Below are 24,931 nucleotides of genomic sequence, written 5' to 3'. Positions count from 1 at the left end.
TTCACCTGTACTGCATGTCTTTGGACTGTGGGGGAAACCGGAGCACCCGGAGGAAACCCACGCGAACGCAGGGAGAACATGCAAACTCCACACAGAAACACCAACTGAGCCAACCTTCTTGCTGTGAGGCGACAGCACTACCTACTGCGTCGCCGTTAATTAGTTTTGTGGATAACTAGTTCAGTGTTTGCATAATGAATTTTAAATGTTGCTACTTGGTGTCAGATGATTTGAGAAGGTGCAAAAGGTAACATCAATAACATTATGAAATGAATCATTGCCTTAATTTTGTCTCTTAGGCAGCCATTCAAATTCACCAAGGAAATGCATCATTTTACATGAAACTTTTGCTGCGCCCCAGTTCACATACTTATACTACACCCTAAAAGTATGCACTTTTTTTGTAAAGAAAAAGTAATTTCTTTTGAGTTTGAGCTGCTTCCCAAATGGCACACTATACACTATTCACTCATGCAGTATGTACTTATGCACTTACACACACAACAGCTTAGTATATGTATGTAGTGTCACCCCAAATGTAACACTAATGTTTTTTTTTACTAAGCGGAATTTCAACCCGTTCCCAGATGACTTTTGAGGTTTACCAAATTATTGAAATAAATGAACAATGTACCAAATAATACCTGCCGTGAGTTTTACCGCATACTCCATCGGGTGGCGCTATAATCACTCTCATAGGAGAATTTCACCTTTACAATCCAAAATAAATGAAGTTATCAAACACGTGCGCCTGATAGCTCCGCCTCATCCGCTACGTGAGCAAAACAGCGGTCGTTGAGTGCGTGAATTGCTCTTAATATTATTTTTTTCAGTGTAAACGCACTACTTACACTATTTATACTGCAAAATGGCGTAGAATAGCGCATAAGTATGCATGCGTATTGGGACGGACCTATTTTGGAACATAACGCGTTACTACTTCTTGGTTAACAGATCGCTAAGTTAGGTTGCTTAGTTACGTCCCCTGTAAATCATCTCGACAAATCATCCATATTTCTTCTATATTTATTTCCTACCTTATTGGAGAAGCAGCAGTGGGATGTTCTGCCATTCGCGGGTTTTTCATGCAGAGAAATCTCCTCAAGTCTTTGGGTAATTATGCATTCAGACGTTAATGGCGAAACATATCTTGACATAAGTTCACATCGTTGTTGCAGATGAAATATAACACGAAAATGTGTTTTAAACATGTTCCACTTGGCTAGATATTAATTAACAGTCATTCAAATATGTTTACCGAAGCCTCTCTACTTGATGGGTGGTCTCGCGTGTCCGCCATGTTGGTAGTTTGTTTACACTTTTCACCCGCATTTGTAGTTCTGTAGTAGCGGTTAGAGCATGGACACTTCTAATACACTTTGCATTTTTACTGGACACCGTACACCATCCAGGTACCTTTGGCATACTCTTTTCAACATACTATGGTTTGGGACATACTATTTATGATGGCTTGAAAAGCCAACATAGCCTACTGTTATCTCACTTAAACTTCTTCTTCGTCTTCTGCGACTATTTTTAATCTCCCCCTAAGCCTTTCAAGCTACAAACAAGCTGATTCATGCTAGAATCATGATAGTAACACACTAGAAGCATGCTAACATGTTAGAATCATGCTAAAAACATGCTAATTCAGTAGAAACATGCTAACAGCATGCTAATTCATGCTAGAATCATGCCAACAAAATGCTAACTCATGTTGGAATCATGCTAGTAACATGCTAATTCATGCTAGAATCATGCTAACAACATGCTAACTCATGCTAGAATAATGCTAACAACATGCTAATTCATGTTAGTAACATGCTAATTCATGCAAGAATCATGCTAGCAACATATTAATTCATGCTAGTAACATGCTAATGCATGCTAACAACATGCTAATTCATACTAGAATCATGCTAGTAACATGATAATTCATGCTGGAATCATGCTAGTAACATGCTAATTCATGCTAAAAATGCTATTAACGAGCTAATTCATGCTCAAATCATGCTAATTCATTGCTAAAATTATGTTAACAACATGCTAATTTATGCTAGAAACACGCTAGTAACATGTTAATTCATGCTAGAATTATGCTAGTAACATGTTAATTATGCTAGAATCATGCTAATAACAAGCTAGTAACATGCTAATTCATGCTTAAATAATGTTAATAACATGCTAATTTATTGCTAAAGTCATGCTAACAACATGCTAATTTATGCTAGAAACCCATTAGTAACATGTTAATTCATGCCAGAGTCATGCTAGTAACAAGCTAATTCATGCTAGAATCATGCTACCAACATGCTAATTCTTGCTAGAATCATGCTAACAACATGCTAATTTATGCTAGAATCATGCTAACAACATACTCATTTATGCTATAAACATGCTAGTAACATGCTAATTCATGTTATAATCATGCTAACAACATGCTAATTCATGCTAGAATCATGCTAATTTATTTTAGCAACTGCCTAGCAACCACTCAGAAAACTTTATCAACCCCCTAGCAACACCTTAGAAACCGCCTATCAACATCTCAGCAACAACCTTGCAATGCCTTAGCAACCACCCAGAACACCCTAACCACCTAGCAACACCTTAACAATGATCTAGAATACCATAGCAACCGCCTAGCAATACCTTAGCAACCACCTAGCAACGCCTTAGCAACCACTTAGCAATTACTCAGAACACCCTAACAACCACCTAGCAACACCTTAGCAACAACCTAGCAACCGCCTAGCAACACCTTAGCAAGCACTCAGAACACCCTAGCAACTGCCTACCAAGAAACATGCCAGTCTTTACTAGAAACATGCTAACATATATGTACTTATCTGTTTCAAACTTCATAAAAACTATTTCAGTTATTTACAGTTTAAAACCACTTCAAACTTTCAGACTCAGCTTTTTCAAGCCACCATGAAGTTTGTCCTCAAACTTTAAAGGGCACATAGTTTACCCCTTTTTTAAGATTAAATATTATTATTGTGGTTATTCTGAGTTTGCTAGTTTAGGTTCAGTTCAAAACACAGTTCAGATATTTTTATTACAATGTGTTAAAAGTGTTATTTTGGGTGCGTGTACACAACTCGCTGTTTTAGGGGTGTGTTGCTTTACATGAAAATTAGTTTCAACTTCCCGCCCAACATAACAAGGGGGAGCCAAGAGCTCCCCCACTGTTTGGCAACAGACAGGCAGACAGAAAGAAGCAACATGAGTGAGAGGATCAGCATTCAGTCGTACATGTAAGACTCAGACACAGACCTAGCAAAGAGTACAAAATCAGTTGTCTTTGTATAGTTTTACAGCCAACTGTGTGCTAGTTAAAAGTTCCGAGCTTTTACACCAAGACTAATAACCAGGCACACTGGATTAACTTTGACTGAGGCACCGGATGCACAGCTCAGAGGATCCACACGGCAAAACAAAAATGGCTGACCAGACACACAATTATTTAGCTTTTATTCCACAACCAAGCCAACTTTTGCCCAGGGAAGACTCGAAACCTGATTCCAAGGTATTTACGACCCAAAAGGAATGTGCCATGCAGCACTGAACAAAGAACGGTTTAGGACTTTTTAAGCTCCTTGCTTAAGAGTGATATTTTAATGTAAACTTTACTCTCTTTATGTGTAATCATGTGTTTTGCAACGTTTCCCCTGCTCTTGTATTAACATTTTGATTTGAATACTTCTGTATATAATGTTTAACTGTACCGAAGCTAAACAAGCTCTTATACTGTTCGTGTTTAGACTTTTCGTAAAGCTTACTTGCTGTACTAATTGATCGTTGACATTTTATGTTAATATGAGTGCAACATATTAACATTTTAAGAGACTTTAACATTTCTGCCCTGATTTGCATAAAATTTGCCTATGTAAATTCCTCTGCCTCGAACAAAGCACCATAAACCAATGTTCCAAGGTAGTTAGTTTCTAATTGGTCAACTTTCCATGGAGGGTGGATCCGAACCTGCTCTATATAAGCTTGGGACCAAAGCAACGCCTACTCTCTGCCCTGAAGCTCTTGAACCCCTCTCTGTTCTGAAACCCTCACTACTCATGCTCTTGAAACACGCTGCTCTGAAGCTCGGTTCTAAAATGCCCTGCAACGTTTTCAAGCTCTTCAACCTCTTCAAACTCGCTGCAACTTCTTCAGAAAGAACTCTTCTCTCAACTCTCTTCTCTGAAACCTCTTCATCTGCAACAACCTAAGAACGAGACCTAAGCAGAGAAACCTCCAAGAAAGCAGGCGGAGACCCAGATGGAAAGGGTTAATCGCACAGCTCGGACATTTCACATCCCCTTCATTTTGTTATTTTTCTATCGAGAGTCTAGTTAGGTTTAGTGTGTTGCAAATCAATAGTCCTCACGACTAGCCCCTTTGCCGCTTCAAACTTGAAACTACCGACTCCACCCCACTCCAAGTCTCACGAGGAACAAGGAACAACCAGCCGAACCACGTGCTCAACAACGGGAGCCTCTGACATCACGGACAGACCGCAAGTATCCACTTTCTTCCAACATCTAAACTAGTGTGAACTAAATTCAACCCTTTAAAGAAAATAGAAGGGTGAATTTGATTATGTTTGGTTCGCTTCGTTTGCTCTTACAAACTCTGAGGTTCTCCCATCATTACATCCTCTCAACCTCTTACTTTACCTTCTTTACTTTCCTTGTGTGAATGTGTGTTTGTTTTAGGTGTTAGTTTCTGTTAGATTAGTCAAAGTTTAATTTTGTATAAAGAGAGGCGCCTGTGTATATTTATGAATCTATTGTCTTAAATTTCGATCTTGTTACCCTGCTCAAACTTAATGGGTTTTATTTTGATAGCATCGCTGGACGATTCGTTTGTTCGGATCTAAAGAGTCGATTCAATTGAAGCCCTGTTCAAATGAATCTTCCTCCCGTTAAGCTAGTCTGCTATATGTATAATGGTCCAGAAGATACGCAAGCACTGTAATCTAAATCATAACTCGCAACATTATAACGGTGGAAAAGGCGCGGGAAGAATAACCTTGAGCTAATTTATTACAGTAATAATGGTGTAGATATGCGAGCACTCTAATCTACAATGTAATTTGTTACAGATTATTAATGTAGTGCTTGCAAAGTTAATCTACATTATTATTAATTTGCTACATAGTTTATTGGTGGAGAATAAACACGAAGCATTAAATATTACACCAGACACACACATTCGCATGTTATTTAAAATTAAAATTATTCTGATGGAGCTCTGTGGCGCGGCAGAAATATGAAGTGTCTCGAATTGTGGCTGGGCGCCGCAGACAGCCGCCGACTTGAAGCGTCGTTGTGTGTACCCTGTGTAAACTTGCATGCAGGTCGCACACCAGAAGCGCAGGGTCGCACCATGCATTTTAGAATTCTAAACATATATTTCTATCAGAGTATACACAATGGCGCTTCAAGTCGGCGGCTGTCCGAAGCGCCGTTGTGTGTACCCTGATAAAAACCTATGTTTAGAATTCTAAAATGCATTTCGCGACTCTTCTGATGTGCGACCTGCAGGCAAGTTATTTGAGGGCCATGCACCTGAGGCAACTCGCTTGCACTTTCCAGCTGCACCTAGTTAAGATCACAGGAAGCTTCTGTGACTGCGAGAAATGAAAACGGCGGAAGTTTAAGGTAGACGCAATGGAAAGTACACATGTTTGTAAACCTACCTGAAGTTACAAACAATAATTCCGATTAAATCAATAATGTGGAGAATATTGATCTTGTGTTGAGCCCAATGAGCCCTACATCTAAAAATAGCAAGGGTGTTCCTTTAGCGACATCGCTTTGACTCACACGCTGAATATGGGGAACGTAGTCGGGGGGACTGCACTCCTACGTCAAGTTGCGGTCGATCTAAAAACTGCCTCAATTGGTCCACCGTTTTGTTGTTAATTAAAAAAAAAAAGGACTGGGTGTGTTTAGATCACCCCAATATGACGGTCTATAGACCTTTTTCTTGGCTGCTGCATGGAGGGCGTCATAGTGACCAGCGTCTTCCGGTAGAATGCTAAGAACTTCCGTTTACAGTGTTTACAACTGGTAATTTGCGCTCCGAAAATGGGTTACAATAGCGTTTTTAAAGGATTACGGAGTGTTTTTGTGAAACACAACTTTGAAGAGTATGTGTTAACGCCTGTCAGATGTGGTTCTCGAGCGAGATAAAAACGTTCTCCTTGTTCATGTGTCTGCGGCCACAAAGTGTGTGTGTGTTCCCGACCTGTCAACTGTTAGCTCAGCAGCTCTTCAACACACACGCAATAGTTCACTGCATTATAGAGCACACCAGATTACTGGCATGAAAATTAACAGGTATGTAAGTCATGCAATTTACAAAAATGACCAATAAAAGTCCTTTATTGATACTGTGCTGGCTGATTTGCTGTTTATTCTAATCGTGAGCCGTTTATGTTTCATTTCGTGTGTAGTATTTACCACGGTTTGTGTTTTTCTGTCATTTCAAAATGTCACCTTATTTTCACTTTGTCACACTTATTAAATCAGTGTGTTAGTGGGAAAGTACAGTAGGCTACTTGTGTGTGTCAAACATTTTGGTGGACTACATTTGTTTGGGCTGGTTATATATTTGAAAGAAAGACAATCTGTTGACTTTAGCGATGACGAGGCTTCATTTAAACGGCAGAAGATGCAGTCTGACAACGAGGGGAAAATGCACGCATCAGCTGCCGACCGGAAGTGCTTAGCATTCTCCTTGCGCATACACGCAAAGCATAATGGGTAAATTTGTGTTCCAAGAAAAAGGTCTATACACTATGCCAGGGGTGGCCAACCCTATTCCTGGAGAGCCACCTTCCTGCAGATTTCAGTTGTTACCCATATCAAACACACCTGAACCAATTAATTAGGACCTAAACACCACAGGAAGGTGGCTCTCCAGGAACAGGGTTGGCCCCCCTGCACTATACCTACACACGTCTGTCCAAACAGCTTGAAACCATAGGTGCCCTTTAATATCTAGCTCTATTTTCGAACACTATTTAGCACAGATAGTATGCGAATTGGGACGCAGCAATTGTTGGAATATCTAAACTACCTACTAGTTACAACTTTGTTTTCAGAACATTATAAACATAAAAAGCAGAAAATTTTGAACTATTCAAAGGAATTGTATTATGTTTTTTTTTGTTTTGTTTTTTGGAAGTGCTTATAGTTCATTTACTGCATTGTGTAAACAATACGTAAAACAGGTTAAGCTGAATTACATCCACGCTCTGCAGCTCTGTGATGAAGTTTCTTAAATACTGTAATATGTTCAAATTAATCACTCTTGATTTGCAGCATTAAAAAGTCAGACTAATTAACGAATCATTAGCAAATACTAAAAAAAGATTACATGATGTTGAGCTAATTAGCATAGCATTACTTGCTTTGTTTTATAATACCCAGCTGGCTAATTGTTCATACTCTCTCTCTCTTTTTCATAATTGTTCCAGGAAGGATGTGACTGTGGTTTCTCTCCTCCCTACTGAGAGTCCTGAAGGTTACAGTTTGCTGCCTTTATTTGAAGTATATGAGGATAATACTGCCAAAAAAAGGTAAAGTAACCACTTGCACATGCAATTACCTTTTAATGTAACAAAAAAAAATTATTATACAAACTAAACTGGTGGTTAGGTTTTTTTAAACAACTGTTTACAGTACATTGATTCAAGCATGATAGACATTATAATGCAAATTCACTAACCTGCTACATATCTGGACCCACAGATGAAAGAATGAAGATGGAAATAATTAATTTACCTCTATTATTTAGTACAAAGTGACACTTCAGAGATTTATTCCAACAGCTTGTGTTATGCTTTCATACTGGCAGCATTTATCAGATCTGTGGGCCTACACTGACCGGCCACTTTAATAGGTACGCCTTACTAGTACCGGGTTGGACCCCCTTTTGCCTTCATACTTTGTGGTATAGATTCAACAAGGTACTGTTTCATAGATTCAAGATTTGTTGGCTGCATATCCATGATGCAAATTTCCTGTTTCACCACATCCCAAAGATGCTCTATTGGTTTAGGATATGCTGACAAAATGCTCAATTGGTACTAATGGGCCCAAAGTGTGCCACACCACCACCAGTAGCCTGAACCGTTGATACAAGGCAGGCTGGATTTACACCTTTATGTTGTTGAGGTCAAATTCTGACCCTACTATCCGGATGTCACAGCAGAAATCGAGACTCATCAGACCAGACAATTTTTTTTCAATCTTCTATTGTCCAATTTTGGTGAGTCTGCGCAAACTGTAGGCTCGGTTTTCTGTTTTTAGCTGACAGGAGTGGCACCCGGTGTAGTAGTCTGGTCTGCTGGTATAGCCCATTCGCCTCAAGTTCGACGTATTGTGCGTTCAGACATGTTGTGATTTCCTATATTTACTTGTGGATCTGACATTGACTAGTGTTTGGTGGTATAAAATGTCATGTGATATCAAATCGTAAGGAATTCTGAGCAGGTAGTGTATGCATTATCTGTCAAACTCATTATAAAGCATTACTATAGGCAGACCAAAATGTTGAATCAGAATATGACAAGTTTTAAATGTATTATTTTGGGATATAATGTATTTTGCATTGGGATAATAGTTGTTCATTTAACCCATTTTTTTGTATTTACTTGTATTATTTTCCATCAGCATTTATCCTAATAAGCTTTATTAGGTACATCTTCCTAGTACCGGGTTGGACCCCTTTTGTCTTTGAACTATCTTAATCCTTTGTAGCATAGATTCAACAAGGTACTGGGATTATTCCTCAGAGATTTTGGTCTATATTGACATGATAGTATTACGCAGTTGCAGCAGATTTGTCGGCTGCACATCCATGATGCAAATCTCCTGTTCCACCACATCCCAAATGTGCTCTATTTGATCTGGTGACTGTGGAGGCCATTTAAGTACAATGAACTCATTGTTCAAGAAACCAGTCTGAGATGGTTCGCGCTTTATTAGATGGTGTGTTTTCCTGTTGGCCATCATAAGATGGGTACATTGTGGTCATAAAGGGATGGACATGGTCAGCAGCAATACTCGAGTAGGCTGTGGTGTTGCCACGATGCTCAGCTGGTACTAATGGGCCCAAAGTGTGCCAAGAAAATATCCTACACACCATTACACCACCAGCACCAGCCTAAACCGTTGAAAGCAGGCACGATGGATCCATGTTTTTATGTTGTTGAGGTCAATTTCTGACCCTACCATCCGAATGCTGCAACAGACCAGATTTTCCAAATTTGGTAATCCTGTGCGAATAGTAACCTCAGCTTCCTGTTCTTAGCCGCTGCTGTAGCCCATTCGCCTCAAGGTTGGATGTGTTGTGCCCTCAGAGATGCTCTTCTACCTCTGTTGTAACGAGTGGTTATTTGAGTTACTGATGCTCAGCTCGAACTAGTCTGGCCATTCTCCTCTGACCTCTGGCATCAACAAGGCATTTGCGCCCACAGAACTGAGGTCTTACTGGATATTTTCTCCTTTTTTTTTTTTTTTTAGACCTTTCTCTGTAAACCCTAGAGATGGTTATGCGTGAAAATTCCATTAGATCAGCAGTTTCTGAAATACTCAGACCAACCCGTCTGGCACCAACAACTATGCCTTGTTCAAAGTCACTTAAATCACCTTTCTTTCCTGATGCTCAGTTTGAATGGCAGCAGATCGTCTTGACCATGTCTACATGCCTAAACGCATAGAGTTGCAGCCATGTGATTGGGTGGTTAGAAATTTGCGTTAACAAGCAGTTGGACAGGTGTACCTAATAAAGTGGCCAGTGAGCGTATATTGGAAAAAATGAATATTATATTATATTATATTATATTATATTATATTATATTATATTATATTATATTATATTATATTATATTATAATAAACTGATTATTAGAGAGAACTTAAAATCTGTCTGAAATAAATAAAAATTATACATTAAATAGAATATTATTATTTTTAGTATTACTTCTTTCTATTATACTATTTTTTTTGTGTAAAATCTCAGTGCAAAGCAGCACAGTATCTCATCAGTGTGCTAACAGTGCGTTTGTTCTGCCCGCTATCAAATGTGACAGCTTAAGCGAGGCTATCCTGTGGGTCAATTTCCCGGATATCTCCTGTCATCTGGCCTTTAAAAAAGCTCACTTTAACAATCTCCATTAAATCAGGGACAACTTCTTAATGGCTCTGTCTCACCCTTCAACCCCTAGGCCAAACCTAGGGTTGCTAAACTTATAAAGAGTCGGGCTGCATCACTGCAAACAAAACCTCAGAGGTCACCGCTTGCTCCGGGACAGAGACAGAGCTGCATCACAAATCCCTGGAGCTACAGGGACAGGGAAATAAATAGTAATTGCAAAACAATGGTTAAAAGGCTCCTTGAAATGAGGGAGTTGCTGTACTTTATTTTAGAGCAACGGCCACAGGGCGAGAAAGATCTGCGTTCAGGTCTCACTAAGACACAAAAGATGCATCTGACTAATCCAATCTGAATAATGTTTAATTATTAGCGCTCCTGAAGGGAGGCCGTGTAGGGGAAATGACCTATGAGAATAACGCACAGTCAAACGAGGCATTTAATTAAAAACAGTATGAAGAGCACTGCAGGAAAAGGCTCATCTTTTATTCAGTAATTAGGTGCGCAAATATAAGACATGGGCACGTGCATATCAACATCTCACATTTAAATAAGCCAGTCAAGAAGAAAACTCCACATCAACCAGCTTAAAGGCTCTTTTTGTTCTTTGGGTTAAAACACCATAAACATAAACCACAACCATAAACACACTTGTTTTTTTACATTGGCTACTTTAAAATCCACTTATTATATCGCCATACCTTAACCCTAGCTCTAAACATTTACAGAAATGTTAAGATTGTGTAACAGTTTGAAAATATGAGGACAAAGGACATGTCCACATAAACCACCTCAGCTTGTAATACCTCATAAACATGTAATTATACAAATTTGTGTCCTTACACACACAAAAACACTTGTCTAGCTATCTTTATAAGGAATCCTAAATACATAAATGATATGGTGTAAACTGTATATTCTATCCCCCAAAAAACAGGACCCAAAAACGTGACAGACGCCGCTGTGTCGTGACTATTGCTCAATGAAGTTGTAGGTGATCTTTAAAAGGTGAGTTTTTGTTTGTTTATTTTAATATCTTGATTCTTGTGTCTTTAGTATTCATTGGCCTAAATAACTATAACCTAAATAGCCGGGTCAATCATGTTTTCAGGTCTCCTTGAAACATTTCCATTGTGTTGTGAAAAAATGCAGCACGTTTTATTACTTGTTTGCGTTGACTAAATGCAGCACGTTTTTGAAAAATGTGTTTGTGTTGTGACAATTTGCAGCATGTGTGCTGTCAAACCTTTTCTTAATTTGCTTCGTTTTTTTGTAATTGAAAATGTTTTCTTAAATTGCAGCACGTTAAGCTCTCTCTCTGCCACCATAGGCATTGCTACATTTGGTACTCATATCATAAGGAATACCAGACACACACACTCACACACACAGCTGTCTATATGTGGACTTCCCATTGATGTTCTTACCAGGTCTAGAAAATGTGATCATTTCATCTCAATTTTATCCTCCTTACATTGGCTTGCTGTTAAGTTTCATATTGATTATTAAATATTGATTCTTACCTATAAAGCTTTAAATAATTTAGCTCCTGTTTATCAAACCAACCTTCTGTCTCGCTACAATCCAAAAGCCATGAAGCCCCCCTGTTTTAGCAGGGTTTTTTCACACATCTACTTTGGAAAAGTCAGGAAAGTGGGCATGTCCAGCTCTGCTTAGGAGGAACAAAAGAGGGAAGGTCTGTAAAAATTTGCATAAAAATGGGAGTGTCGGTTTGGGCACGCGCTGATTTTCACAGAGGCAAAACAAACACACACACAGAGAGGAGAAAGACAGTGACTGTGTCTCAAAACTCAGGGCTTCTAGTAGTACCCATAATAGCAAAGTCTACTAAAAGAGGTCGAGCCTTTGATTCATGGTTCCTAAACTCTGGAATAGCCTTCCTGATAATGTCTGAGGTTCAGACACACTCTCTCAGTTCAAAACTGGATTAAAGATCTTTTTAGTAAAGCATACACACAATGCATTACATAATGGTGTGCTGCACGAGTGTGCTCCATGCAGACGAGTGGGCTTGACAAACCACCTGTAGGACACACTCCTCCTGTCTTATTGCACCCGACATTTTGTTAGGAATACTCATATGCTTTACCTGTTTGTTTCTATGTCTGTTTATAAAAGTACAATTTTCATTTATAGCACTTCATTTTTGGATCTTGTGTTTAAATACACCATAAACAGCTGCTGTGCTAATTATTTTCTTTATTCTCTATATATTTCCACATTGGTATACTCATTCCGAGATCTCTAGAGATTATTGATGTGATCCGAGTCCTGTGAAGAGATGATGCCATGGTATCCATAATCCTGGAACAGGTCGTATCCTGAGCTGATGCTGTGGTGGTCATGGAGAAGCGGAGGGCATGAGACTGATTCCCTTAAAGACCCAGTGACAAACGAGTCTTCACATTGATCCTGTGGGCCGGCCTGAACACTCGTCGGTGACCTACTCACAACTGGAGCTTCTCTACGTTGGACATTCAGCGGTCTCCAGCCTCCGGCACCTAGACTGGAGCTCTGCACAAGAAGTTTGGTCAGAGGAGAAATGGCCCAACTGAGCCTGGCTTCTCTCGACTCTTTTCCCTTCACCTTTCATCAATTGGGGAAATTTTATTCCACATCACTGTTGCCACTGGCTTGCTTGGTTTGGGACTTGTGGATCTGCGCATCGATGAATTTGGTGAGTTTGGACTTTCAGCAGTGTAAATTAAACCACACTGAACTACACTAAACTGAACTTAAACTCCAAGAACTGGACTGACTCAGTTTCTATTTACTAGAACTTCTATGTTAAGCTGCTTTGACACAATCTACATTGTAAAAGCACTATAGAAATAAACATGAATTGAATAGATGTAATGATTTTTATATACAAACGTATACAACTATTTCCTTACCCCAACCGTCACAGCAACCAATCTGTATTTTTACAATTTCAGAACAAACCATTTATAACCAAAATATTGTATCCGAAAGATCAAAATCTACTAATATTGCTATACTTGTGGGGACATTTGGTCCTCTTATCATAAGGAATACAAGATATACACACATCCAGCTAAGCTTATTGGGACGCCCCATAGATGTAATGATATTTATACTGTAAAAACTGCATATTCAATCCACAACCCAACTCTCACATCAAACAATCTGCATTTTTACATTGTGTTTTCCTCATAGGGACCAAAGAAAATGCCCCATCTAGGTCACAATTTACTGGTATTGCTATACTTGTGGGGACATTTAGTCTCCACAATGTAGAGGAACACATGGTAGAGAGAGAGAAAGAGAGAGAGAGAGAGAGAGAGAGAGAGAGAGAGAGAGAGAGAGAGAGAGAAAGAGAGAGAGAGAAACACACACATAAATACTCCTGATTAATTCAATTAGATGTGAGCTGAAGCTACAAAGAGCACATTGAGGTGACTGTGTTTGTCATGCCCTATAAACCTGCTGAGAAGGAGGAGGGGATCTGCTGAGAGATCAGAGTCCAAGAGCAGAATAAAGATAGAATGGCACAAAAAATAAAAACACACAAGCAGAGGAAAGGGGAGGGAGTCGATGATGTTGCAAACGCATTACTGAGAACTAAGACATTTAAAATAGGTGTCTGCTCCCGTGGGAAAGGAGTGTGCAGGAGGAAGGAAAGAGGAAAGAGGGAAGTGGGTCAGAGCTGCTTGGCCGAGTTTTGTAAGTACAGAACACTGAACAGTCTGGGTGAAGATGTCGCACTGCAGCCCTTCTGGCAGACCCTGATTGACTGAAGATTATACAGGCCAGTGAGCTCTGTGATGCTGAGAGCTTCCATATGATGCCTTGTGGAGGAAAGAACCTGTGCTATTTTGTTTAAATTCTATGCGTTAAGAAAACCTAACAGCTTTGTATTAGTATAAGTACTAATAAAGAGTGCACAAAACATAATTAAGGGTAGCGCTAAGGGTATTGCTGTGGCCCCACAGCAAGAAGGTTGCTGGTTTGCACCTGGCTGGGTTATTTGCTGTTTCTTTGTGGAGTTTGCATGTTTTTCCTGTGTTTACGTATCCAGTATATGTTTTATGCAATGGATGCCCTATCAACTGCAACCCATCGCTAGGAAATATTCATACACACACACACACACACACACACACACACACACACACACACACACACACACACACACACACACACACACACACACACACACACACACACTCACACACACACACACACACACACCACAGACAATTTAGCCTACCTAATTCACCTACACCACATGACTTGTGGGAAAAACTGGAGCATCTGGAGGAAACCTACAGGAACACAGGGGGAACATGCAAACTCCACATAGAAACGCCAACTGACCCAGCCGAGGGTTGAACCAGCGACCTTTTTGCTGTGAGGCAAACCTGCTACTACGCTCTGCGCTACTGTGCAGCCTTGTGTGTATATATGTATATTTATAAGTAAACCCCCTTTTGAAAATGAACATTTTCATCTATTTCTCAGTGAATATAGTAAATATTATAAACAAAAGACTTTTATTACACAGTTATATCCATTAAAATAAGGAATAGTAGGAAGTTTATTCCTAAGTACCTTTAGTAATAGAAAGATCATACATTTAAATTCAAAATGCTATATGAGTTATTGTAAAATATATATCTTTCTCTTGATTTTTTCTGTTTATTAAAATTTTATCTACTATTTTGTTTCCAACATATTAATTTAGATGTACTTATTTGGAGATCATTATCATAAGTTATATGAATAATAAATAAGTTATTGTAAATCATCCTATAGAAATTATTAATTTAAAAGAGAGATCTGTGAGGGGTGCTCATTTATGCTGAGCACTTTTGTGGTTAAAACATCCTTAAAACTACATAAATACCACAATAAAATATTTTTAAATAATATTAAAACTTAATAACTCAATTTTTCTTGCATCAGCTTTCACTTTCAAAAGGAAAACACAGCAATGATTTATTTTGTTTTTATAAAATTGTACTCCCAAACATGTTATCATGTTATCAGACAAGGGGGAAAGGCTAAATATAATGTTGAATAAATTAACACATACATGTCTGGAGGGTGTGTAATAGATAATAGAATTAGAGTTTTTGGATGGACAGTCCCTTTACCCCGTTTTCACTATTGTTCTGAGCAAACTGCAGCCAAAGTTATTTGACAACTTTGTCTAATTATAAAAAGTACATTTTTAATTTCATTAGTTACACTGTAAAAAAATCCTGGTTGCCTTAATTTTTTAAGCTGAATCAAATTAAAGTCCATTAAAGTTATATGTTGTTAAACTGACTTAAACAGTCTTGCATAACTCATAAAGTTACGTTAGAACATAATTACTTAGTTTAATACGTTACAATGAACTAAAAACATATGCTGTCATGACTAGGTGATCAGATCATTTTTTGTGTAAAATCAACTTTCTCTGAAATTATTTTACATAAAAAGTGTGCATTTTAAAAAAATATATAATTTCCCTAATTATTTATTTATTCCCACATGTGATTTAAGTTAAGGCTAATTGAGTACTCACACATCATTCCATTTACCAAACAAATTCCACATTCCAGAATTGCCCTTTATTAATTGCACTCACATTTTAATAATGACATAAAATAAGTAGATCTGCAAAATAAATATTGAACATTAGACCCAGCTTTGCGCTTGTGTCCTACACAATGGTGGTAAAGCTTGAAGTAATCCAGTCCATACTAGTGTTATTGTAGAACATTCTGAAATGTTCATTATGCAAATATTTCTGCACAAGTAATTTTTCACAATGGTTAGAGATGCAGCAGAAAACTAAAGTAGTATTACAAAAGAGTCAGATAGATACTTAATTCAAGTAAGTAATATAATAAATAGTCATTACATTACATAATATATAGTCAACGGTGCAACCTCAGGAAAAGACATGATGCAAAAAAGAATTTGGTAAACAATGAAAAGGATTCCACTTGGACAGTTAGACACTGGTTTTGAAAAATATGTTAATACGCTCTCTGCTGGACAAAACAAGTACTGCTGCTGTATATTTTAAAATAATTTCTTTTTTTAATAGACTGAAAAATCTGCTATTTTACTAGTGTAAATGAATATTTCCCCCTCCTTTTTCTTTCTCTTTTTAGTCTTCTTTTAAATATAGGTACATTCAATTTATATATAGGCTAACTATAATTAATGAAAAGAAGTTGTTTATTATTTCCTAAACACGACTTCATTGCTCCATGTTGCTAGCTATGTTACTAGATACAGTCATTATGCTATTGCGTCCATCTTTATACCCTCACGTCCACTACGGTAATTCTGGACAAATGATTATTCCCAGAATATCAAAATCAACTGTAGGCGGTAGATATTTCTCATATCTGGCACCTAAACTCCGGAACAGCCTTCCTTGCACAGTTAGGGAAGCAGACAAACTCTGTCAATTTAAAACTAGATTAAAGACACAACTCTTTACATTAGCATAAATATAATACATAAAAAACCCCACAAATGTTTACAAAGTCGAAATCCTCTAAAGGATTGTTAGTCTGCATTGTTAAGGCAACCGAAGCTGGGAACACTTCCCAAAAGACATTATAATTTGTAAAGCATCTTCACTTATGTTAGTCTGTTTTTATTATTCCCGAGGTTTTTATAATCCTGGACCAGGCCTTGTCCTGAGCAGCTGCTGTGGTGGTCATGGAGAAGTGGTGAGCATGAGACTGATTTCTGTAAGTACCCAGTGACAGGCGAGTCTTCACATTGATCCTGAAGGGCCAGTCTGTACACCAGGTGGTGACCTCTCCTCCTGCCGCTTCTCCACGATGGATGTCCAGCTTTCTCCAGCCTCCGGCACATAGACTGCAGCTCTGGAAAAGAAGTTTGGCCAGAGGAGAGATGGTCTTGCCCTACTGAGACTGGTTTCTCTCGAGTTTTTTTTTTTTTCCCCCTTCACTTTCGTCGAGTGGTGAAGTTTGTTCCACGCTGCTGTCGCCACTGGCTTGCATGATTCGGGATTTGTGTAGCTGCGCATGTATGGACTTGCTTATCAGTGTTTGAACTCTTAGCTACGAAAATTAAACCACACTGAACTGAACTGAACTAAACTTAACTTAAACTCTTAAAACTGAACTGACATCGTTTCAATTTACTATGATGTTAAGCTGCGTTGACACAATCTACATTGTAAAAGCGCTATTGAAATAAAGATGAGTTATTTGTCACTGACTTTTTTTTTAATAATTAAAATTTTAAAATATTTTTTTAATAATTTTACTTTGAGTTTTATCTTATTGTAGGCAATACAAAAGACATTAATTAAAGTGTTCCATGTGATAAAAAAATAATAATAAACACGTATTCAAATTTTGTTCTTCTCCCAAAACATTTTTAAAAAGTCAGAACAGTAAAGCATTTACCACTTTGTAATGTTGCCTTTCCTTTTCACAACACTTAAAAGACCTTTAGGAACTGACGACACAAAGTGTCACTGAAGTCTGTTAGGTGTAATTTTGTCCCATTCTTCCTGCAAACAAGTCTTAAGGTTGGCAACAGTACAGGGTCTTCGTTGTTGCTTTTTGTGCTTTAAAATGTGCCACACATTCTCTATTGGAGACAGGTCAGGACTGCAGACAGCCAGGATTTTGTAATGTGTGCAGAATATGATTTTGCATTGTCTTGTTGAAATATGCAATACGCTTCCCTCAAAAAGAATGAATACGCTTCCCCTTTTCTTCTTTGGTCCAGAGCACACGGCATCCATTTCTCCCAAAAATACCTGAAATAATGATTTTGAACCCAGCACATGATGGTCCATCCCAGATGCAACCAAGCCCAGAATGACAAGTATGAATGACAAGGAAGGATGTATATTTACAATGAATTGAAGTTGACCAGACAAAACATGAAATGTTAGTGATGACAACTAATAACAAAGAGGAGAAGAAACTGTTGAACAAAGTCTTTATTTTTTTTTTTTGTGCACACAAAAGTATTCTCGTAGCTTGACATTCTCATTGAACCATGGAAGCAATATAATCAACATAATTTGCAATTTGCATTTTGCAGGGATTATCTAACTATCTTTGCTCCTTAAATGCACTTTTTCTTCTTTCTGCTGGGTTTTCTTCTGTTTTTTGGACTTTTTCTTCTTTCTGCTGGTTTTTCTTCTGTTTTTTGGACTTTTTCTTCTTTCTGCTGTTTTTTCTTCTGTTTTTTGGACTTTTTCTTCTTTTTGCTGTTTTTTCTTTTGTTTTTTTTATCTTTTTCTTCTTTATGCTGTTTTTTCTTCTGTTTTTTGGACTTTTTCTTCTTTCTGCTGTTTTTTCTTGTTTTTTGGACTTTTTCTTCTTTCTGCTGGTTTTTCTTCTGCTTTTTGGACTTTTTCTTCTTTCTGCTGTTTTTTCTTGTTTTTTGGACTTTTTCTTCTTTCTGCTGGTTTTTCTTCTGTTTTTTGATCTTTTTCTTTCTGCTGTTTTTTCTTCTGTTTTTTGATCTTTTTCTTCTTTCTGCTGTTTTTTCTTCTGTTTTTTGGACTTTTTCTTCTTTCTGCTGTTTTTTCTTCTGTTTTTTGGACTTTTTCTTCTTTCTGCTGTTTTTTCTTCTGTTTTTTGGACTTTTTCTTCTTTCTGCTGGTTTTTCCACCTGATCTGGAGAACCTGCAGAATAAATAAATGTAAAGAAAAATGTGATGATACCATGTTTGCACTTGGAAAAAAAAGTATTTTGTATCATCATCTGCTTTATCTCCAAAGATACCTAATTTCTGAGGTGCTGTTGTCCCTGATGAAACCACTCGTGCTGTAACATCTCTTCTATAGTGGATCTCTTGGCTGGATCTTGTATCAGGCACCGTGTGATCAAATCCTGGAACTCTGCAAATGTTCAGAAGAGTGCTGGTTAGTTATGCATAATCGTTATCTCCATGTGACATACAGTGTCATGTTTGAAAACTGAAATATGTAGCATGTATTATGAAAATGACTGCGCTGAGACAGTGTTTAACAGTATTACTGCAATTGTGTTTTTGGTAGCTCACCTCTGGATATGCCAGATTCAAATATTGGATGGCCATATTTTGTATCTGCAAATGTTCCAAAGGGATGACCACTGCAGACCGCTCTGTACAGCACAAAGGCCAGAGACCACACCGTTTCTGGCTCTGCTACATTCAAGGCCACAGCATCCTCTGGTGGGCAGCATCCTCCTGTTTGGTAAAAAGCAAGACAAATTTAGGTTGAGCAAACATTTCCATTTTGGATTTACCAATCCAAATGTCAGCTTTTACTCATCACATCAAGACATCTCATTATAGCAAAGGTAACATTAAAACTCACCAGTAAATCCTTCCTGATTGACACCTTTGATGAAATCCCCACAGCCAAAGTCTATCAGCTTGACTTGTTGTGTGTCTTTGTTGATCAGAAAGTTGTTTAACTTAAAGTCTTGATGGAAGACACCTCTGTCAAGACAGTGCTTGGCTCCGAGCACCACTTGGTACAACAGGCCTCGTGCCAGAGATTCACTCAGTTTGATTTTGCGAGTGATAAACTTGAGAAAGTTCTCGCAGGGTTGCGGATACTCCATGATGAGGATGTACTGATGTTCCTCATCAAACCAGTCGATCATGTGCACAATGTAGGGGCTTAATGGAGCTTGATTCAGCTGCAGGTTTAGGGCCACCTCTATAGGCAGTGGTTTGGAAACCCCAGGCTGGAGAAAAATTTAACAAAAGGTTAGGTATCTTTCAATGCCAAAATTCACTTATATTTAAGACTATCTGCATTTAAATATATGCATTATGTGCACTGTAAACTTACAACTGTGATATACCGGTCCAACATTGTCTTCGTCACGAACTTGATGGCAACCTGCAAAAGAATAATAAAATTAAATAAATAATCAAATCTTTTGAAGTGTGGAAATTTGTTAACAATGAAGGCTTAAATATATTTATTTATGGTTTGGTGAGAACAAAAACAGTGTTTCTACCTGTTGTTGGCTCAATTTATTGATCCCTTCAAACACAACACCGAAGCCTCCTTCTCCAAGCTCATCTCCCACTTCGTAAACTTCAGAAAAGGAAACTGCAAACAAGCACAAGAAGAATTGTGAAAAATTATACTACTTTGATTAATATTATTTATGCACAGCAGTCTCTGGAAAAGTTAGTTATAGTCAATGGATAAAGAAAAATGTAAACACTTACGAGTAGATGGACCCGGCAAAGAGAAGGTTCTTAACCAGTTTTCTGGAGTCTCTGTTTGATCATTCAGATCCTGCTGACCTCCTGCCTGGGAAACGGGTTTATCTGACTCAGGAGAAGGTGGACTTGGCTCAGGGTAGAGTGAATCTTGTGGACGGGTTGATGGATTTGACTCAAGAGCAGGTGGATTTAGCTCAAGAGAAGATGAATCTTTCTCTAGAAACCACAAACAAACACAAAAAATTACAAAACGCCACCAGATATTAGAAGTCATATACTATCTCTGAAGCTATCTACCAAAAACAAACCAATATTATGATTTTTCAACTAACATAAATTATGTAAAACATAAATAACTACACAGACCTGACAGAGTCACTTGACACAAGTGTGATAAATAGGACAGAAATAAAATTACACTAGACTCACCTTCAGCTGGCTCATGATTTGCTTTACAGTTTGCTGGTTTGTTGCTGGATGGACCAGGCTGAGGATCAGTCTGATCATCTAAAGCCAGAGGCTCAAGGCTGGACAGATCAAGCTGAAGATCAGTTCGATCGTCTACAGCCAGAGGCTCAAGGCCGGACAGACCAGACTGAAGGTCAGTTCGATCGTCTACAGCCAGAGGCTCAAAGCTGGACAGAGCAGACTGAATATCAGTCTGTTCGTCTACAGCCAGAGTCTCAAGGCCAGACAGACCAAGTTGAGGATCAGTTTGATCGTCTACAGCCAGAGTCTCAAGGCCAGACAGACCAAGTTGAGAATCAGTCTGATCGTCTACAGCCAGAGTCTCAAGGCCAGACAGACCAAGTTGAGAATCAGTCTGATCGTCTACAGCCAGAGTCTCAAGGCCAGACAGACCAAGTTGAGGATCAGTTTGATCGTCTACAGCCCGAGACTCAAGGCTGGACAGAGCAGGCTGAAGATCAGTCTGATCTTCTACAGCTGTTGACTTGAGGTAAGATGGGCCTGGCTGTTGACCCACTGGTTCTGTGTCAGACGGAGGCTGAAAAGGAGACACTTCATTGCTTCGACGTCGACGCTGATTTCCTTTTTGTACAGACAGCCATTTCCTTTTGAAGAATGCATAAAGGCTGTTCTTCTTTCTTTTTGGTTGAGTTTCTGGAAACAATGACAAAAAAAGATTTCTAGTTACTACAGTAGATTCACTTTGTTAAAAATTAAACTAATAAAATATTTTACAATAAACATATCACAACAATAAGTGTGTGTGTGTGTGTGTGTGTGTGTGTGTGTGTGTGTGTGTGTGTGTGTGTGTGTGTGTGTGTGTGTGTGTGTGTGATAGAATTATTGATGTGCAATCAATTTTGTTTAGACACACAGATCCGGATAAACATGATTCAAAAAAATATTTGTACAGTTATTTGTACACATTATTTGTTACTTGACACAAAGCAGTATAATAATGACAGAAGCTTCACCTTCAGCTGGTTCTCCAATGGATGGATTTCCTTCAAAGTTTGCAGGCTTGTTGCTGGATGGACTAAGCTGGAGATCAGTCTGTTCGTCTACAGCCTGAGGCTCAAAGCTGGACAGACAAGACTGAGGATCAGTCCGACTGTCTACAGCCAGAGACTCAAAGCTGGACAGAGCAGGCTGAGGATCATCTGTTGATGGGCCTGGCTGTGGAGCCCCTGGTTCTGTGTCAGACGGAGGCTGAAAAGGAGACACTTTACTGCCTCGACGTCTGCACCGATTGGAGTTTTGTACAGCCAGCCATATATTCCTGAAGAATGCACAAAGGCAGTTCTTCATAGTGTTTGGTTGTGTTTCTGAAAAAACAAAGCAAAAACAAAAAAACAGACAAATTTTTTAAGTTATTACATTTACTTTCTTTGAATTGAACTAAATAATAAAGTATTTTACAATAAACAATGTCACAACACAATGTTACCAACATTAGAACTGTATGACTATATACAAGTATTTAATCTATATAACTATAGTATTAGCTGATTTAATTTTCTTCAATTGTGATGTCATTAAAATTTCATAGAAACAAATTGTTAAGTCTAATTATTCAAGTGTTCTTTGACGAGTTTGCAAATGTATTGTAATTCTGGTTGTGGTAAGGAGATACATAATTAACTATAAGAGCTGGCTACTTGCTAAATTGATACTGTGTGATTTTCCATGAAATGTTAAAGACTGCAGTTTTAATTATTTTACTAAGAACATATTTCAGTTTTTCTTGCATACTATAAAGCAGACATTTTATATGCTCAATATACATGTTCATCAGATTTTACGTTATCGCATTTCACTGAAATAAAACAACATATCGACGATGTTCAATAATCGATGTTGATATTGATCTTATAAGTGTAACGTTAGCTATTGTGATTGATTGGACAGTCAGTGTCAAACTTTGAACACTAATGAGAACCTGAGATGCTGGATTCATTTACCTGTTGAGCTGTTAGCCATTGCTGATGCAGTAGAACACAATATCGACATAAGTAAAACGCAGTAAAACACTGTAAACTGTTTTCTCTTCGCTTTTGTTGGACTCTTGCTGAACTAGCCGTAAAAATGACTGTTCAAGTGCGCGTCTTCTGATGTACTGAAGTGCTGCTAGCTTGACGATGGCGATGACGTGGAATCCGTGGAATTTTTGGAACGAATTTCAAATAATGCTGAGCGCCATTGCGCTTTTTAAACACAAACAAAAAATATGTACGATTTTATACATGGATAAAAAAGTAGAATGTGTACATTTACATAAATACATAAAAAGTAGCACAATTTCCGAGGAAGATTGGACAAAATGTCTTTTTAGAAATACAATTTAAAATAACTTTGATTAAAAAACATAATTGCTTAATGGTTAAGTAGTTTTCCTCATGGACATTTAAACAACAGTAAATCAACACCAATGGCAATACAATCGATAATTAAAATGTAAACATTAGACCTAGCTTTTTTAATTAAACACGTTTTTATGTGGATACTTATATAAAATAACCGTTTGCTAAACCGTCACATACCTCTTCATCATGTTGGGTTTAGTTTGGTTTGAATTATGTTCTAAAGGAATAATTAACACTGTACAGCCTACTGGACGCACAAAGAACATTAAATCTGCTTGCGGCGTAGATCTGTCTGGCTCCCCTCGAGTAAGATTTTAAGCTTTATTTTCGCCTGAAAAAACTTAAAACTTAATTTCGTGACGCAAAAATATTTGAATATTTTGGGTAGGTGCGAAATAGATTACAAACTAAAATAAAAACCCAAAATACTCCAAACGAACTATTCTTAAAGTCAGATATTTGTTACATTTTTGGTTGTAATAAAAAAAATGCGATACTGTATGTTAATCACATTTGCACTGATTCTGTTCAGCACTGACTCGTTTGAGATTGAATCGGTTGCTCGGGAATTATTCACACGTGTCCATAAGCTCACACTCATCATCAACATGCATAGTGTATGGGTGAATAAAATGCGTGTGGCCGAGCAGTATAACGAAATAGCAATCAGTCATTGTTGTGTCTTACATTATTATGCAAAAAGGAATCAGTTTCAGGGGGATTCGACTCTTTCAGTTTATTTAAGAGAGTCGATTCATATAATGGAGCCGACTCGATCGCAAACAACTCTTTCACCACCAGGCATCTTCTCGGCAACGCACGCATTCATTCGTCGTGGTCTCATCCAACGGATTCATCAGGAAGGTTAAGTGTTAAAATTCAATAATTTAGGTGTCAATTAAATGATTGTTATATAACGTTATATTTCTGTATAGTGCGTGTATTTTCAAATAATCAACTAATTAACTTTAACGTTAGTTGTTAATCACGTAACAGACTGTTTGAGTGCGCCATTTTTAAACCAATAACGTTAAATAACTGACGGCGCTTGTAACATTAGTGCTAACGTTAATTATGAGGTTTTAGATAGTTTTGGACTGAATAAAAGTATATTTCTGTTAACTGCGTTTTGTATTTCATTAACTTACAGTGACTGCGGTAACGTTACGTTAGAGGTGAAGTGACCACAGGAATAAAGTAACGTTAAGGTAAGTATAAGCTCTGGCTTTCGCCTAACAGTCATTATGACCTTCATTATAATAATAAAATTATAATGCATCAGTTAGCTTGAGCAATCAATTAGTTGTTTAAAGGTGCTGTAGGTGATCTGCCCAAAATGCTAACTGGTTAGCATAATATCTTTCAAATAGCCAGGTTTATATTCACGTGGTTCTAGTGACGCGCAAAATTCAGATAAAGGGCAGGAGGTAAAGACTGAATAAAAAAGTAAAAACTGAATGGTTTATACAGGAAATCAAACCCTCAACTCAAAAATGAATTCAAAATGATTTGTGATAATGAACTTTTTTAGTTGAACTTACCAAAGCAGTGCTGTCTATAAAAAAAGAGTAAATCCCCAGGCCCAGATGGGCTAACTGAGTTTAATACTTGCTTTTGGGATCTGATCAAGACACCTTTATTTAGAATGTAAAATAAATGTATTAGTAAAGAGGAACTAGGTATGTCTATGAAACGGGGTATTATAACCTTAATACCTAAAC

At 37.9% G+C, this 24,931-nt stretch overlaps 1 protein-coding gene and 2 long non-coding RNA genes across 16 annotated transcripts in view; 2 read left to right on the top strand and 1 right to left on the bottom strand.

Moving 5' to 3' along the window:
* The first annotated feature begins 767 nt into the window (after positions 1–767).
* LOC137490189 (uncharacterized) lies at positions 768–17,402 on the top strand. 9 transcript variants are annotated; one of them, XR_015493396.1, is made up of 5 exons: positions 768–1,113; positions 7,487–7,588; positions 11,104–11,174; positions 12,501–12,864; positions 16,824–17,402. It is a non-coding gene; the product is annotated as an uncharacterized LOC137490189 (long non-coding RNA). The 9 variants fall into 9 exon arrangements; XR_015493390.1 differs by having other exon boundaries at positions 12,436–12,864; XR_015493393.1 differs by having other exon boundaries at positions 12,428–12,864.
* Positions 17,403–18,123: 721 nt separating this feature from the next.
* LOC137490188 (uncharacterized) lies at positions 18,124–23,250 on the bottom strand. The gene is made up of 10 exons (XM_087256870.1): positions 22,809–23,250; positions 21,822–22,172; positions 20,809–21,501; positions 20,383–20,595; positions 20,166–20,260; positions 19,994–20,044; positions 19,511–19,886; positions 19,213–19,380; positions 18,933–19,048; positions 18,124–18,832 (listed from the first exon to the last, which is right to left on the bottom strand). Exons 1-9 carry the CDS (start codon positions 22,855–22,857, stop codon positions 18,933–18,935), a joined length of 2,112 nt encoding a protein of 703 aa, XP_087112996.1. The 5' UTR covers positions 22,858–23,250; the 3' UTR covers positions 18,124–18,832.
* A 748-nt stretch (positions 23,251–23,998) lies between these two features.
* Positions 23,999–24,931, top strand: part of LOC147836287 (uncharacterized) — a 59,355-nt gene continuing 58,422 nt past the window's right edge. For all 6 annotated transcript variants that reach the window (XR_015493382.1, XR_015493387.1, XR_015493385.1 and 3 more), the window contains exons 1-2: positions 23,999–24,074; positions 24,361–24,418. This is a non-coding gene — a long non-coding RNA (uncharacterized LOC147836287). The remainder of the gene's footprint in view (positions 24,075–24,360; positions 24,419–24,931) is intronic.

Source organism: Danio rerio, chromosome 6 (assembly GCF_052040795.2).
Source record: "Danio rerio strain M-AB ecotype USA chromosome 6, GRCz13ab, whole genome shotgun sequence".
In the NCBI taxonomy this organism is placed as follows: Eukaryota; Metazoa; Chordata; class Actinopteri; order Cypriniformes; family Danionidae; genus Danio; species Danio rerio.
Note: the sequence above shows the minus strand (reverse complement) of the source record. Positions and strands in the feature narration are given on the sequence as shown.

What these genes read in the sequence shown, in the direction of transcription:
- LOC137490188 (XM_087256870.1), bottom strand. Translation starts at nt 22,857, where the DNA reads ATGTCGATATTGTGTTCTACTGCATCAGCAATGGCTAACAGCTCAACA. An exon ending in TGGACCGGTATATCACAGTT is followed by an intron (nt 19,887 to 19,993) that starts GTAAGTTTACAG and finishes ATTTTTCTCCAG; the next exon opens with CCTGGGGTTTCCAAACCACT. An exon ending in CAATCAGGAAGGATTTACTG is followed by an intron (nt 19,381 to 19,510) that starts GTGAGTTTTAAT and finishes TTTACCAAACAG; the next exon opens with GAGGATGCTGCCCACCAGAG.